The 17881-nt window shown below is 37.2% G+C and overlaps 1 protein-coding gene across 2 annotated transcripts in view; it reads left to right on the forward strand.

The window, feature by feature from the left end:
* The window catches only part of LOC137625988 (dynein heavy chain, cytoplasmic-like), a 770344-nt gene that overhangs the window by 311662 nt on the left and 440801 nt on the right, over positions 1–17881 (forward strand). The window contains exon 16 of one of the 2 annotated variants that reach the window (XM_068357067.1): positions 7360–7410. The exons of the other annotated variant lie outside the window; for it this stretch is intronic. Within the exon in view, the coding sequence (XP_068213168.1) occupies positions 7360–7410 (51 nt within the window). The remainder of the gene's footprint in view (positions 1–7359; positions 7411–17881) is intronic. 2 annotated transcript variants of the gene reach the window in all.

Consider the following 17881-nt stretch of genomic DNA (forward strand, 5'->3'; position numbering starts at 1 on the left):
CAATTAACGGGGCCGCTGTCTCCGGTGGAACTGCTGCAGTAGTAGAGCCTGGGAATAGGCGAGAAGCCATGTCTCCATCAAGGAGATAGGGTGCGCCAGACAGCGCATTCCTCCCAAAACCTGACACCCAAGGACGGAGAGTAGCTCTTGCCTCCCGGAGAGATTCATCATCAGCCTGAAAGAGGAGAGGGGATTAATGATGAAACAATAATCGATGTAAATATATAAAGACCAATTAATTCCTCGCAATGGATATTAACAGGAACAAACTAGAACCAACTTACCTCCTTGCTTAGGAGTAGGGATGATAGCTCATAGTAGAGCATGCATGACTCCAGGAACTATACCATGTAGGGGGCTTGTCCCGGTTCCCGAGATAAGGATATGGCGCAATGTGCATGGGACCGGCATAGATCATGGCCCTGGGATCAGTAAAGGCAGCGGAGCAGCCCTTGGCAGCGCAGCGGACTTTCTGTAAAAGAAAGAAGACATAAGTCTGGATGTTCCTTGAGATTCTGGTCAGTGACATATGAATCCACAGAAAACAATTTTAATTTTAATTATGTGTGAGTACGAAATTAGCTAACAACTTAATATATTAAGAAAATATATCAATAACCAGTAACCACGTAACATGAAACTATAAACTTCATCGGTATCACATTGTTAACTCCGGTTTTGATCGTCTGATTGATCTCTGTTTGTACCGGAGATCCAGTGACAAAGGCCCGTCTTCGTGATATCGTGACCGTCAGCGGTATGATAACATTAACCTCAATGCTGAATTGTCTGTGTTATCTCCAGTGAAGCCAGAGATTCGATGAAAAAAGGGGCTGTGATAGTGTAATTGTGATCAAACATGACAAAGGTTCGTGTGCAAAAGGCCGCAGCCGGAGTCTGAGTGCCAGATTTCACCGTTGCACTCCAAATATCTGGCTAGTTCTCACCCAATGAGTATCCATTATGGCGGAGTATAACTCAAGGCGGAGCTAAGGGTGTCGGCATAAAGTGACCCCAACTAATGACTCGTACACTAACGTAACCTATTAATAGTGCTAGCTATATTAACAGTAACCACAGCAATAAAACGTGAATATCATTAAACGTAATATCATCAACTCGGAGAATAAGAGGAGGCAGGAATAACTTGTGATCGTAAAAAAACGGAAAACGGGAAGTCCACCTCTCTTACTCGAGCTTAATAAAGAAAACGAGAAAAGGGGTAACTCGTATCTGTAGAACAGAAAACGAGCACTCTATGCTCACGCTCTCAAGGTTACATAATAAACCAACATCACACAATAATATGATAAGAAAAATAATAAAATTTATTGCTTTTTTGTTAGTAGTGATGCCTCAGGATACGAAATTAATCCGTTCAGGATGCGGTTTCGTATCCTGATATTTTCGTATCCTGAGTCGCGTTTTACATGTAAATAGCCTAATCCGTTCCAAGCCTTACAAAAAGTCGCCTTTTCTTTCATAAACACGCTAAACTGTAGTAATAAACATGCAATGCAGCCATTTCTATCATTCAATAATTAACCCAACTGTTAAAAACAGCCTAATCCATTCCAGAAACCACTATGAGATTATTCAATTATGTAGTTATAGCCAAGTTATCCCCCCCAAGCCCAAAGAAAACAGTCCGTTTTCTTTACTACCGTATAAAAGTTACGGTACTGTATGTACGTAAAGCATTTAGATCAGTGAAGGTGTATTGTTACCTGTACGTACACCTAAATTAAGGATAATCCGTTCAAGCCTTACAAAAAGTCACCTTTTCTTTCATAAACACGCTAAACTGTTGTAATAAACATGCAATGCAGACATTTCTATCATTCAATACAGTAATTAACCCAACCGTTAAAAACAGCCTAATCCATTCCAGAAACCACCATGAGATTACGTATTCAATAATGTACAGTAGTTATAGCCAAGTTATCCCCCCCAAGCCCAAAGAAAACGGCCTGTTTTCTTTACTACTGTATAAAAGTTACGGTACTGTATGTACGTAAAGCATTTAGATCAGTGAAGGTGTATTGTTACCTGTACGTACACCTAAATTAAGGATTGATACCTGTACACTCTGAAAAAAATGTTACATTTAATTAGTGTAACAAAAAAGTTGAAACTTACCTTTTGATTGAGACGATGTCCGATAGCGAAGTCGCGGCAGAGGACGATTTCATAAGGCAGACAACGTAACAAGTGACAGACTACGTACTGTAATTTACACACTTAACACATTAACACTTAAACTTTACGAAATAAAAAATGGCAGAAATAATTAACACATAACATTACGTATGGAAAACTATAAAATGAAAGAAAAAATTACTTTAACACTTAACGGTAACATAAAACTTAAAATAGAATTTTTTTTTTTTTTGCGTTTTTATAACTTTACATTTTTTATATTTTCTAAATCTCTTCTACTTCTTCATCACTTTCTTTTTTCTGTTTCTTTTCTTTATTTTCATCTTTTACTTCTTCATCACTTTCTTTTTTGTTTCTTTTCTTTACTTTCACCTTCTACTTCATCTCTTTCTTTTTTCTGTTTCTTTTCTTTACTTTCACCTTCTAATTCTTCATCCCTTCCTCTTTTCTGTTTCTTTTCTTCACTTTCACCTTCGTCTTGGCCTACTAATACCGCTGGCCTCTTTAATAAGAAACTATCCATTGAAGCTTGTTTTTGCCGACTTTTCAACACATTTCTAAAATGCGTTAGGCAAACGTCATTGCAGTATTGAAGCGCACGGTTGGTATAAACTTTTTCTGGATGTTCCTTTTCGATGTAGTCTGCCATTTTATGGAAACATGCAAGAATTTCCTTGATGTCTGCCATTTTCAAAGATGCAACATCCTCCTCATCACCGCTAGAGAACTGCTCTTGAACATCACTCACTTGCATCGTCTCCAACTCCTTCAGGTTGTCCGTCGTCAACTCCTCGTGGTGCTCCTCGATAAGTTCATCTATATCCTCCGCGCTAACTTCCAGCCCCATGGACATACCAAGATGTACGATGTCAGCCACCTCAGACTGCTGAATTGGTTCAGGATCATCAACGATCTCGGCTTCGCCTCCAGGCTTCCCGAACCCCTCGAAGTCTCGTGCAGAGACAGCATCAGGCCACAGCTTCCTCCAAGATGAGTTCAGGGTACGCCTCAAAACTTCCTGCCAAGCGAGATTGATGAGTTTGAGGCATATCACGATGTTAAAGTGATCTTTCCAAAATTCATGCAGAGTGAGGTTTGTACTCTCTGTGACTTGGAAATATCTCTTGAAGAGATGCTTCGTGTACAATTTTTTAAAATTAGAAATAACTTGCTGGTCCATGGGCTGGAGGAGAGGGGTGGTGTTAGGCGGCAGATATAGGACCTTTATGAAGGAATACTCGGCCAGAAGACATTCTTCGAGGCCAGGAGGGTGAGCTGGAGCATTTCCAACACCAGCAGACATTTCATAGGGAGGCGCTTTTCTTCCAAATATTTTCGGACAGTCGGACCGAAGCAGACATTTACCCAATCAATGAACAGTTGCCTCGTTACCCAGGCTTTTGCATTCGCCTTCCACATCACGGGAAGGTTCTCCTTGATGACTTTGTGGGCTTTGAAGGCTCGGGGATTTTCTGAATGGTACACCAGCAGGGGCTTTATCTTGCAGTCCCCACTGGCGTTTGCACAAAAAGCAAGGGTAAGCCTGTCCTTCATAGGCTTATGTCCGGGTAGCCTCTTCTCCTCCGCCGTGATGAACGTCCGACGAGGCATTTTCTTCCAGAAAAGGCCAGTTTCATCGCAATTGAAAACTTGCTGCGAACTGTAGCCTTCCTGCAGAGTCAACTCTTCGAACGTTTTAACAAAGGCTTCGGCGGCCTTCGTGTCCGAGCTGGCCGCCTCCCCATGCCGTACCACTGAATGGATGCCAGTCCTTTTCTTGAACTTCTCGAACCACCCACGAGAAGCCTTGAACTCTGGGGGTTCTTGCTGGGATGTTCCTTTTCCTGCCCCTTCTCCAGCCTGAGCACGCACGAGATCATCGAAAATGGCGGAGGCCTTCTGGCAAATTGTAGTCTCAGTGATGGTGTCTCCTGCGATCTCTTTGTCCTTGATCCACACAAGAAGCAGCCTCTCCATCTCGTCATGCACGTGCGTTCTCTTGTTGGAGAAAATAGTGACGCCCTTAGAAGGTGTCGCTGCTTTTATGGCCGCCTTCTGCTTCAGGATGGTGCCTATCGTAGATGGATTCCAGCCATACTCCTTGGCGATCGCACTTAAACACATGCCAGACTCGTACTTTTTAACGATTTCAAGTTTCGTCTCCATCGAGAGCATCGTCGTCTTCTTCTTTCCTTCGGCAACATTCTTGGGACCCATGGCTACAGTAATACGTAATATAATACACTACGTACGTTATATACAGTCTATGTATAGTAAACACTAATACAGTACAGTACACAGTAACGAATGTTTATTAACGATAACACGTGGCGTACGAATGTACTGTATATTAATACTAAGTCAAACAAGCGAAAGCACACAACACAATGTCTGTTAACGATACCGCGGTCTAAACGAAAAGAGAGAGAGAGAGAGAGAGAGAGAGAGAGAGAGAGAGATGAACGCCTGTACCTAGGCAAGCTGGGATAGTTGCCGACCAATAGGAAAGCAGGATCTTATGGTGTCAGCTAGTGCTGAGTAGGGAGATAACCAATGGGTGAGCGGGAGGCTGTAAGTGAGTCTACCCAAGTTCAAAGTCTGGCGGCGCTCGCGCTTTTTAAAATTACTCTCGGCGAAGAGTTGGGATCTCGTAAGGTTTTCGTATCCAGAAATTTTATTCGTATCCTGGGGCATAAAAATCTTCGAATCACTTTTCGCATCCTGAATTTTTCGTAAGCAGAAACTTTCGTATCCTGAGGTATCACTGTACTGTAATTGTAATAACCAAGAATGAAGAATAACGACAACGTAACAAATAAACAAAGATATAGTCTAAAACGAGCACCTTCCTGAGGCGAGTACAAAACTATAACAAAGACTAAATCGCTATTCTTCGTAGGTCCAAATTGGACTTGCTAGCAAATAAATACCATAGTAAAAACTAATAATAGATAATGATAATAAAATTGGTCATAAAACGTAAGTGATATAACCTATATGGCAGAGTACCAGATGGGCAATATTAACTTGAAAATTTACCAAAGCGAACAAAACCCAAAATGGCTGCCGATACCGATGCAGGCCAATCGCTTCCAAAACTAAAATCCACAATACTGGAAACAGATCAAATGCCCGGTACTGCAATAAACTGTCAAAACAAACTATGGTACTTAACATTGGTAAAGGTGAAGTAGCAACGTCAGTCATGTTGAATTAACGACAAACACTTGTGAAAAAACACTGATCAAAACACTACCGACTTAGCTGGCAAGTGCAAAACAGAAGGATGTCCTAGAGAGCGCGTGTGGTAGGTGTCGGGGGGTTAGTCCAACTGTGTTCTCTAGGGACTGTCACGGCCCTCCCCATTGATGAAGGGATTATCTAAATGGAAGACAGCCTGTGAATAGTGGTTTCACACGCCCTTGCTAAATACACGACACCTACAAGGTGTTCGCGCGAGGGTTGTAACCTCTGCATTCCATGCTTTTATCTTTCTCTAGTATATTTGGAAGATTTATATTAGAAAAGTGTAAGAAGGACCCTTTTCACCGGCCGTCACAGGCCGCCCCAGAAATTTTTATATTATGAAGAAAGCTGTTAGTTTGGACTTGTTGATTTGTTTTCAAGAAAAAAATTAAAATTGTAGCTTTATCAGATGTGCTTACACTATTTTTTTTTACAAAGAATATAAAGACAATTTTAAAAATCACATGATCTGTCATCTTTGCACTAGGATATGTCATTCCTACAAAGGAACTAGATATTGTCACATCAGGTAAGCGTTACTGGTCCGGCAGCTTGAAGTGAAGCTCCAAATTGGAAGTTTTTGCCTAGTTTTATAATAAAGACAAAATTCTAAACTGATTGCAGTAGCAAAATTTTTCTATAAAATTTTAAAAGCATTTACAGGCAATACATTTCTACTTAAATATTTTTTGCTTCCTTATTAAGCCCCTGTTAATTTAACCACATTAGCTGCAAATTTTAGTCTTTGGATAAACATAGTAAATAATGTTTGATGGACAACATCAAAAGGTAAATTATTTTCTCATTCTAGGTTTTCCTTGACTTTAATCTAATCTTAGAGAACCTCTCGTATATGAAATGTTCCATTCATAATAGTCCTGTTATTAAGAATGGCTTCTTGCCACACCCATTTGTCTGTTATTGATATTGCAAGGGTGGGAATGACATCATGTGTGCATATAGTTCCATAATCCCTGCTTAGATCCATATAATAGCTCCTATTCATTAGTCTAGACTCTAGATCAATGGAGCTCAAATTAGCTTTTGGTTGTGATTGTTTTCAAGTACTTTTTGTTATTTATTTTTTCAAGTTCCTTTTGTTATTGATTCTCCCCAAAGTTTTTGGTAATTTCTTAATTTATTTTGATATTTTGAGCTTGGAAGTCGGTGAATAGGAAACTGTTATTTTAATCTTATTGAAGTGGGGAGGATTTGGTCTCTGATGAATACATCACAAAAAAGTAAACTATCATTTTTTTTAGTCTCGTCTTGGTTTAGGAAGCAAGTTGAAATTTTCACAAAGTTGAAAATGTATCTTTTGAATAATATTGTAGCCTACATATTTTACTTCATCAACAAAAGTAATATATGAAGATTGTTTTGAAAGTTATTTTGATAGGTCTCCCTCCCTTTTGAAGATTTTAAAGAATGCCATTTTTAGATATTAGTTGTGCATGATCATTCTTGCTTTATAAGAAATGCACCAAGTTGTAATTTTGATATGCAATATACTGTGTTGGGAAATACTGTATGTATGTATGGTTGAGTGGAAATTGTATGGATTTAAAAATTTTGAGGATAGAGAATCCACAAGTAATTTTTAATCATCCCATGGACATTCATCCAAATTACTTTAGTCCAGGTATGGGCTATGATCAACTTTATGCATTTCTAGTTAGTTATTCAAGTTTCTATTAATTGATTGAAAAGACTATAATAATTTTATTCATATAAGCTCATCAATTTATTTTCAATTTCAATATCCCAGAATAAAAGTTTTAAAACTCCTTTTGATATGAAAAAGTTACCTTAATAAAGTACACTAGATTCCTCAAATTATCAGAATATTGCTCTGATACAAAATACAATGCCCTAGATAAATACTCAATAAATACTGTTTCACCTGATGTTATTATTCCCCAAAAATGATTAATACTGGTCATGATGTCCCAGCTGTTGTCTCGGGGTGGACCAAACAGCCCTGCGGTCAAATCCTCGTCATTGGTATGTCTTTGCTGTTCCAGTCTGTGTGGCTGCTTCTCTGTAACTCTGTAACCAAACTTTGTAACCATCCAATGTGTACACACATATGCTTCATTTAATCCAGTTACAAGTTGTATACTTGAGCAAATTTGCATTTGTAAACGTTGCACTGTTCAACAAACTCTAACTTCTCAGTTTAAGAGTTTACAATCCCTTACTTCACTCTGTATTTAATTGCGTGTATTTGTGTATGCATACAGATATGTTTTTGTATGTGTATGAATATTTGAATGCTATAAGATATGTGCAGTGTATATATGTATATATGTGGTGCACATAGACAGCACGTGGACATTCATATGCATATCTATATCCAATTTTCTATTTTTAATGGGTAGGGACATTGTATCCTGACTAAAATTCTGGCCAGGCAACTGCTACTTAACTAATACCATATTATATGCTTCAAATGCTTCTATGTATGTTAAAAACACATTGTACTGTAATACATTTAACAATTTAATAATTAAAACATTAAAAACCATACTAAATAACTTGTTATAAGACTGGACTGTTATTAGATTAGATCATGTATTTTTGTGTTTGCCATGAGTTCATGGTACAGAGCATTTCTTTTGGATTGAAGAAGAAATGTTGGTGCTGGTGTGGCAGGAAACAGAAGTTGAATACTGACATAAATCTTATGAAGTGAAAAGTGCATCATCCATACTGTACATTTATTTGCACTACATTTTGCGCATGTGAATATAATAGAAGTGTACTCAAGAACATATATTCAGCAGGTTTCATCATATATTATTTGCAAGTTCTCACATTGCATTAGAATCACAGCTTTCACAAAGAGGTCTTCTTTATAGCATGCAGTCAGAAATGCGCTCTCTCTCTCTCTCTCTCTCTCTCTCTCTCTCTCTCTCTCTCTCTCTCTCTCTCTCTCTCTCTCTCTCTCTCTCTCTCTCTCTCTCTCTCTCTCAATTAATATACAGTTACTATAATAAAAAGATGTCTCTTGAGAGTGGTGGTGTAATACATTAATGAATATCTGGTGACAGAACACGAAGGTTGAATGTTGTATGACCTCATTTGGATTAAAATTGTACATTTAATTAAAGTCTAGTAGATTCACTAAAGAAAAGCTGATGGTCTCATGATAAATAGAAGCTATCAGTCCTGTGAATGGGTGCATTTTAATTCAGTGGTCTGGTTAATAAAATATCTGATGATAATATTGATACTGATACAGTGTAATGGAAGCAAGACCCCAATAAAAAAATTTTCTATAGGTGTTTAGTGCTGACAGTACACCTCGTGTAGTGTACCACTCACAATTCCCTGTTGACATTACTTGATGGCTTTTGTAGGAGTCTCTTTTTGTCCAGCTGCATCCACTTTTCAGCTTTCTATTTGCCCTCTATTCTTACATCATTTATTCCATCTCACCATCCAACCTTTCTTGACTTCTATACTAGCGTCGTTTATTCCATTTTACCGTCCAACCTTTTTTTTTTTTTTTACTTTTATTCTTGCGTCTTTTATTCCATCTCCCCATCCAACTTTTCTTGACTTCTATTCTTGCGATGTTTATTCCATTTCACCGTTCAACCTTTCTTGACTTCTATTCATGCTTCGTTTATTCCATCTCACTCACTATCCAACCTTCCTTGACTTTTTATTCTCACATCGTTAATTCCTTATCACCGTCCAACCTTTCTTGACTTCTATTCTTGTAATGTTTATTCCATCTCGCCATCTAACCTTTCTAGACTTCTATTCTTCCAATGTTTATTCCATCTTTCTGTACAACGTTTCTTGCCTTCTATTCTTGCATCATTTATTCTAACTCACCCTACATTTTTTTTTTTTACTTTCTTATTGTGTCGTTTATTCCATCTCACCATCCAACCTTTCTAGACTTCTATTCTGGTGTTGTTTATTTTGTATCATCAACCAACCTCTCTTGACTTCTCTTCTTGCAATGTTTATTCCAACTCACAATCCAGCATTTCTTAACTTCTATTCTTTTGTCTTTTATTCCATATCATTGTTCAACCTTTCTTGACTTCTATTCTTGTAATGTTTATTCCATCTTGCCATCCAATCTTTTTTTACTTCCATTCTTGCATTGTTTATTCCATCCCACCTCCAAATATTCTTGGTTTTTTTATTCTTGCATCGTTTATTCCATCTCGCCATCAAATGTTTCTACACCTCTATTCTTGCAATGTTTATTCCATCTCCCCATCCAACCTTTCTTGACATCTATTCTTGTGTCGTTTATTCCATCTCACTGTCCGACCTTTTTTGACTTCTCTGCTTGTGTTGTTTATTCCTCTCACCGTCCAACCTTTCTTGACTATTATGCTTGTGTCGTTTATTCTATCTCACCGTCCAACCTTTCTTGACTTCTGTTATTGTTTCATTTATTCCATCTCACCATCCAACCTCTCTTGACTTTTTTAATTGCGTTGTTTCTTCCATGTCACTGTCCAACCTTTCTTTACTTTTATTCTTGTTGCAATGTTTATTCCAGTTCACCATCCAGCCTTTCTTGGCTTCTATTCTTGTGTCGTTTATTTTGTATCATCAACCAACCTCTCTTGACTTCTCTTCTTGCAATGTTTATTCCAACTCACAATCCAGTACAGTATTTCTTAACTTCCATTCTTGTGTCTTTTATTCCATATCATCTTTCAACCTTTATTGACTTCTATTCTTGTGTCGTTTATTCCATCTCACCGTCCAACCTTTCTTGACTTCTCTGCTTGTGTTGTTTATTCCATCTCACCGTCCAACCTTTCTTGACTTCTATGCTTGTGTCGTTAATTCCATCTCACCGTCCAACCTTTCTTGACTTTTTTAATTGCGTTGTTTATTCCATGTCACTGTCCAACCTTTCTTTAATTTTATTCTTGTTGCAATGTTTATTCCATCTCACTGTCCAACATTTCTTGACCTCTATTCTTGCATTGTTTATTCCATTTCACCATCCAATTTTTCTTTACTTCTATTCTCACGTCATTTATTTTATATCTTTGTCCAACCTTTCTTTACTTCTATTCTTGCATCATTTATTCCATCTCGCCATCCAACCTTTCCTGACTTCTATTCTTGCATCATTTATTCCATCTCACCGTCCAACCTTTCTTGACTTCTTTTATTGTGTCGTTTATTCCATCTCACCATCCAACCTTTCTTGACTTTTTTAATTGGGTTGTTTATTCCATGTCACTGTCCAACCTTTCTTTACTTTTATTCTTGTTGCAATGTTTATTCCATTTCACTGTCCAACATTTCTTGACCTCTATTCTTGCATTGTTTATTCTATTTCACCATCCAATTTTTCTTTACTTCTATTCTTACGTCATTTATTTTATATCTCTGTCCAACCTTTCTTGACTTCTATTCTTGCATCATTTATTCCATCTCGCCATGCAACCTTTTTTTACTTCTATTCTTGTGTCATTTGTTCCATCTCATCATCCAACCTTTCTAGACTTCTATTCTGGTGTTGTTTATTTTGTATCATCAACCAACCTCTCTTGACTTCTCTTCTTGCAATGTTTATCCATCTCGCCATCCAACCTTTCTTGACTTCTATTCTTGCATCATTTATTCCATCTCACCGTCCAACCTTTCTTGGCTTCTTTTATTGTGTTGTTTATTCCATCTTGCCATCCAATCTATTTTACATATGTATCATGACTTGATATACTGTATATGTTTATGAGCTGGATGACTAAATTAATCCTGTCGGACTTCATTAAGATCTTTCCAACCTGAGAATCCAATCTTGGAATGCATCTGGTCTTTCTATAGGAGTATACTGTTGTTTGCATTTAATTGAACTCTACTGTACTAGATGTAAACTAATGAAATAAATCTACTGTAGGTAAATAATCGAAGGTTAATTCATTTTTGTTATTGAGTACTGGTATATCTTTTAATACAAGAATTTTATTTATTTGTACAGTACAATGTGGTTCCCGCTGCTTACACCCCTCCCCCTCATCCCTCCTGCCAATATAACACTGTCCATTAGGTAGTTATTATTAAATATCTTGGTTATCACATATGCACATACTGCAATTAATTGCCCTCCATTTTTGAATCTTGTTAAATTGCTAGCATAATTTGTAAAGCTGTATAAGATGGATTTATTGAAAGATTTTGTAATAAATACATTTATTCCAATAGCTTTAAGTGAGAAATATATTATTTGAGAAGTTTTAGGTGGAAAAATGCATTTATTTCAGTAGTTTTAAGTAAGATATACATTTATTTCAGTATTTTTAGGTGAGAGATACATTTATTTCAGTAGTGTTAAGTGACATAGATGTTTCTGCTGTTTGCAGTGAGAAATACATGTTTTAAGTATGCAGGTATTACCAATTTACTTATACAATTTATTTGTTGATGAGAACAAGAAGACACTCAGTCCTCTGTTTTTGTAGTGACTATTATTTGTGCTCATACAAACATAAATGTTTGTTAGAGGTAGAGTTTTGTTCATCTTAAAACTTATAGAGTAAAAAAATATTCTAAACATTTCCTTTGGGAGTGTGTGTATGCATATATATATTATATGTATAAATATCGGTCGTTGGCGCCCACTCGTGTCCGAGTATTGGGTTCTGTCGTTAGCCATCAGCCTCCTATCTATGGGGTGGGTTCTTATTTCTGATGTAGCTGTTAAGTCCTAGTCTGTGGTGGAAGAGTCGCGGACAGTGTTCACAAGGGAGGGTAGGTGGTGGGCGGGGCTGTTCTAATCACTCTCTCCTTCTTCTCCTCCTAGCCTCCTCATTTTGTCTCCTCCTAGCCTCCTCATTTTGTCTCCTCCTCTCCTCGAAGTCCACGGTGCCATGGTGTACTGTACTCCTCCAGGTTTTCCTGTCCCTGGCTGTTTCTTCCCATGAGGAAGGATCGATGTCAGTTAGAGCCAGGGTGCGCTTTAGTTGATCTTTATAGCGCATTTTCGGGGCTCCTCGTGGTCTGGTGCCCTGGGTCAGTTCTCCGTAGAATATTTTCTTTGGGAGCCTAGATGGATCCATCCTATGCACGTGTCCTATCCAGCGGAGGCAGTGGTGGATGATAGTGGCCTCCACGCTTGTCAGCGAGGCACGTTCTAAGACTTCAATGTTGGTGGTGTGGCTCTCCCAGGGGATTTTCAAGATCTGCCTCAGTTTCATTTGTTGGAAGCGTTCTAGGTTTTTAAGATCGTTTCTATATAGCGTCCATGTTTCACATGCATACAGGAGCGTGGAGAGGACTACTGCCCTGAACACCATTATTTTGGTGGTCATTGTCAGTGCATGGTTGTTAAATACGCGGCAGTTGAGTTGGCCAAAGGCGGAGTGGGCTGCCCTAATCCTGTTCTCCACGTCCTTTTTGCTTGTGGGAGCTGATGTTAGGATGCGCCCTAGGTAGGAGAACTGGTCCACCTGTTCTAACGGTTGGTCATTCACTGTGGTATTGAAGTTTGGGAGCATCAGTCCTGGTGGATGTTGGACGAGGGTCTTGGTTTTGTCTGTGTTGACATGCATCCCAAAACGTTCGTAGGCAGAACCAAGACCACCTTGTGTGCAGTGCGAGAACTGCAGTATGCTGACGACAATGCCACCCCAGGTCAGACGGCAGAGGACCTGCAGTTGTTAGCATATATATATATATATATATATATATATATATATATATATATATATATATATATATATATATATATATATATATATATATATATATATATATATATATAAAACACAAGATATACCTGGTGTATAGCTTACGTCCCTAACGTCACGACAGAAAATTAAAAAACTTGCGCCAAGCGCCGATTGCATAGCCAGGTGTACCACCTGTGCGCCCCTATGAGGTATCTAGAAACCATCCCATGGATATCCATATTTTCCCTGTCGCCTCAGCGATAACATCGATGGAATTCTTACTCTCTGTAATCTGTATATTAGTTATTTTGGTGATGTACAGTGAAACCTCGTTTATCGCGGTAGATAGGTTCCAGACCCGACCGCGATAGGTGAAAATCCGCGAAGTAGTGACACCATATTTACCTATTTATTTAACATGTATATTCAGACTTTTAAAAGCTTCCCTTGTACGTAGTACTGTTAACAAACTACCTTTTAATGTACAGAAAACTTAATGCATGTAGTACCCTAAACTAACACAGGCACAAATATTAAAGGCGATTTTATATCATGCGTTTCCTAAACACGCCAAAAAGCACGATAAAAAATGGCAACCAATGTTTTGTTTACGTTTTTCTGATCATAATGAAGAAACAAACGCATTTAGTGTACACATCTGTGTATAGGTTAGTTTTTGCATCGATTATATTGATTATACAGTATGTTGATTTTGTTATTACTGTACCAATGTTTTACTTAATTTTTCTTAGGACTTCCAAATGAAATGTTTTTCTTTATGACGCCGCCTGAAACAACGGCGTCATAAAGTACGCTCAGTAAACAACCACGCTCAGTAAACAAAGAAGGCATTTAACGCGCATGATGAAAGTGATAAATAATGATATTACAGTAAAAGCTTTTAGAAAATATGTTATTACAAATATTATTTACCGTATCTATATAAAATCATACAGTACATACTGTACGTAGCAAAGCAGGAAAACAATTTAAGAGAGAGAGAGAGAGAGAGAGAGAGAGAGAGAGAGAGAGAGAGAGAGAGAGAGAGAGAGAGAGAGAGAGAGAGAGATTGTTTTATGTACGTAAATGTAAATTTTAAACAAAAAAAATATGATAGGTTACAACATGTATACTCTTCAGACTTTTAAAACCTTCCATTTAACTTGATGCATACAGTACTAAACTAAAACAGGCACAAATATTAGTTCAAGAAAAACTTGAATGATGATGGCGATGAATTTGCTGCACAGTAGAAATGATGATGATGAAGCTGATTATGTCTTCTACTGTGCAGCCAATGATAGTATTTTACGTCTCTTCAGACGGCGGTGTCTTTTCCTGGGACACCTCTTCAACTTCTTCCTGGGAAACTTCTTCAATTTCTTCTGAAGGCGTACTAGCAGGAGGAACTGGCTCTTTTTTGCGAGGCTAGAAGAACATTGTGATCGGAAGTTGCTGCCGCTGCTTCTTTTTTCGCTCTAAGAGCATCCTGTAGGGAGTCATGTCTTCATCGATCTTGTTGCAGAATTGCATAGACCGAACCATATCCTCGTCCCACTCTTGCAACATTTTTTTCAAATCCTTCGCATGGTTGCAGACCTTGGCAAGCTGTTCTAATGTTAAGCCCGTTTCTTCGACATTTTCTTGGGTCTCTTCATTGTACAGTAGGGTTTAACAGAAAGTTCAACAAAAAGTTCAACTTAAAACAGTCACGCACAGCACAGATTAAAGTTCACAATAACTTAACAACATCTACACAGCGATACGGCGGAGACAAAGTGACCGTGAATACGTAGATGCTGCGGGTTGGAGATGCGGGCAAAACACCAATCACAGGCTAGATAACAAAACTTGGGTTCTGATTCGTCATCTATTAGCGCTTGAACCAATCACAACCCGTCTTATATGCTACGTAGGTTACCAATTCAAAGTACAAGGTACCCTACATATACAAAAATAATAATAATGATAAATAATGATAATATTAATAATAATAATAATGATAATAATAATAATAATAATACAGTAATAATTTTAATAACAACAACAACAACAACAATAATAATAATAATAATAATAATAATAATAATAATACAGCTTTACGTACACTATTTTATGCTTGTTTTGTTGTAGGATATGTCTCTCTCTCTCTCTCTCTCTCTCTCTCTCTCTCTCTTTCTCTCTCTCTCGTACACTTATTCGAGATGTGATTTTTGCAACAAAGAATATTATTGGATGCAGTACTACGTACGTATACATACAAAAGATTCATGGAAAAGATGCACATCCATTACATTTGTAGTAAAGTAGTAGCCATCAGCAGCCTTACACCATTCTAATATGGTATGACTGTATCTGATTTGCGTTTCATGTTCGATTTAATTTTACTACGTACTGTATACTGTACAGTACTGAATTATCGTATGATCACATTCTCTTTTCGTTTTTTATTTCTTTCTGTGCTGAATTATATGTCATATGTAATGCAATGAACAATCAGTAAGAGCAGATATTACTAATTACAGTATTAATGGAATTACAGGTAACGAAATATCGTATTTGGGGTCTTCAGATATCGCGGTATTTTCGAAATTTCCGGAAAATCCGCGATATGTATATATATATGGGTTATGAAAAAAAACCCGCGAAGTGGTGAATCCGCGATGATCGAACCGCGAAGTAGCGAGGGCTCACTGTACAATTTACTTTTAGCCTTCCCTGATTGGGTATTGTATTTACTGAGTGTTAGTGTTTTAAAATCGTGTGTAGACTATTACACAGATAGGTTGGGAGTTCTTTCCCCATACAGTAAAACTAACGTAATCACTCTTTAAAACATGATGGTGGACATCGTTTCCCGCCAAATCAAAGACCTCACACTCGTGTGACGTAAGCTATTGCGTCACAATCGTGTGACGTAGCTACATAGTGCTACGTAGTATGTTGATATTCTTTTCTTTGCATTGTAAAGAATGAAAGGAATTCTAACTTTTAATAAGTATTTTACTTGTAATATAAAAGACTATATTATTTTTAAGAGAATTTTTGTCTTTTTAGTATTTGTTCTTTTAATCACCGATCTATTTTTTAAGATTAATAGAATAGCGTATTGTTAATTTTTACGCTGCGCAGTCTCATGACAATCGATTCAGTTCCAACAATTCCTGGATATCGTTTATTTGTTTGGATTCCAGCATTTTTCATATATTCACGTTTATGTTCCAATCGAAAGTGCAGTAAACCGCTATTTTTGGAACCCTTTTAATTAAGGGTTGTTTACTTATATATACGTGATCGCTATATCTGTTAATTTTTAGCGTAACAAATCATTATTTTTGGGAATCCTTAAGAATTAAGGGTGGTTGACATTATATATATATATATATATATATATATATATATATATATATATATATATATATATATATATATATATATATATATATATATATATATATATATATATATATATATAATATATATATATTATATATATATATATATATATATATATATATATATATATATATATATATATATATATATATATATATATATATATATATATATATATATATATATATATATATATATATATATATATATATATATATATATATATATATTATATATATATATATATATATATATATATATATATATATATATATATATATATATATATATATATATATATATATATATATATATATATATATATATATATATATATATATATATATATATATATATATATATATATATGTTATTCCTATATCTATTCCTATATCTGTTCATTCAAATTATATAGCATTTATCTGGCGCCTAGTCTTTCATTCCCAGTAGCTATTGGTTTCTACCAGGTAAGTATATATACATTTAATTTTACGTGACGTCGTACATCCTCCTGGTCGCGAACGACCTCCGGGTTGTGACATCGAGTGCCTCCAGGTTGTGACGTCGAGCGTCCTCCGGGACGTGACGTCGAGCTGATAGTTATGTAACGGACGGTTTAGTGTGTTCAAATATTTATTTTACAATAAAAAATATCAGTGTAATTTTTTATTAAAATATGTTGATACAATTTTTATGAACAAGAAATGAATGATTTTGCATTCTTTTTCAACCCCTTGGCTGAGAGGAAGATCTCTCACACGGGCAGGGCTTAGTCTTTTGTGTAAGAGCGTAAAGTGCAAGTTTCAGTGCTACATTAGTGCAGTGAATTTTTTCAGCACAGTGGAAGATGTGTCTGCTCGGTTCTGTTGTTATCCTAGCCTTAGACCTTTTCCAAGCTCCCCAGCCCCTGGGAGAAGGAATGTCATTCGACGAAAAGGAAACGAGAGAGAGCCTAGTTAAAGCTCTAGAGTAGACGTCACCTCGAGCGTTTCGGTTGTCGTTGCCAGAACCCTCGCCCCTGCATTGGATAGTCTCATACTAACACTGCCGTTTGAGTCTTGTATAGCATCACATATGCAATACTATAACCTATATAGACACGGTTTTTTGTCCCAGAGCGCCAGTCGGCCATGAGAACCCTCTGAACGGAACTCTTTTAAGCGTACACGCCGAGCAGCATAATGTAGATAATTTTGCTAGTTCACTCGGTGCCTAGTCTTTCAGGACGTTCGGTGCCTAGTCTTTCAGGACGTTCGGTGCCTAGTCTTTCAGGACGTTCGGCGCCTTGGATTTCAGGATGCTCGGCGCCACGTCTTACAAGAATAACCTATATAGACACGGTTTTTTGTCCCAGAGCGCCAGTTGGCCATGAGAACCCTCTGAATGGAACTCGTTTAACCGTACGCGCCGAGCAGCAT

The sequence above is a fragment of the Palaemon carinicauda genome, chromosome 33 (assembly GCF_036898095.1).
Source record: "Palaemon carinicauda isolate YSFRI2023 chromosome 33, ASM3689809v2, whole genome shotgun sequence".
Lineage (NCBI taxonomy): Eukaryota > Metazoa > Arthropoda > Malacostraca > Decapoda > Palaemonidae > Palaemon > Palaemon carinicauda.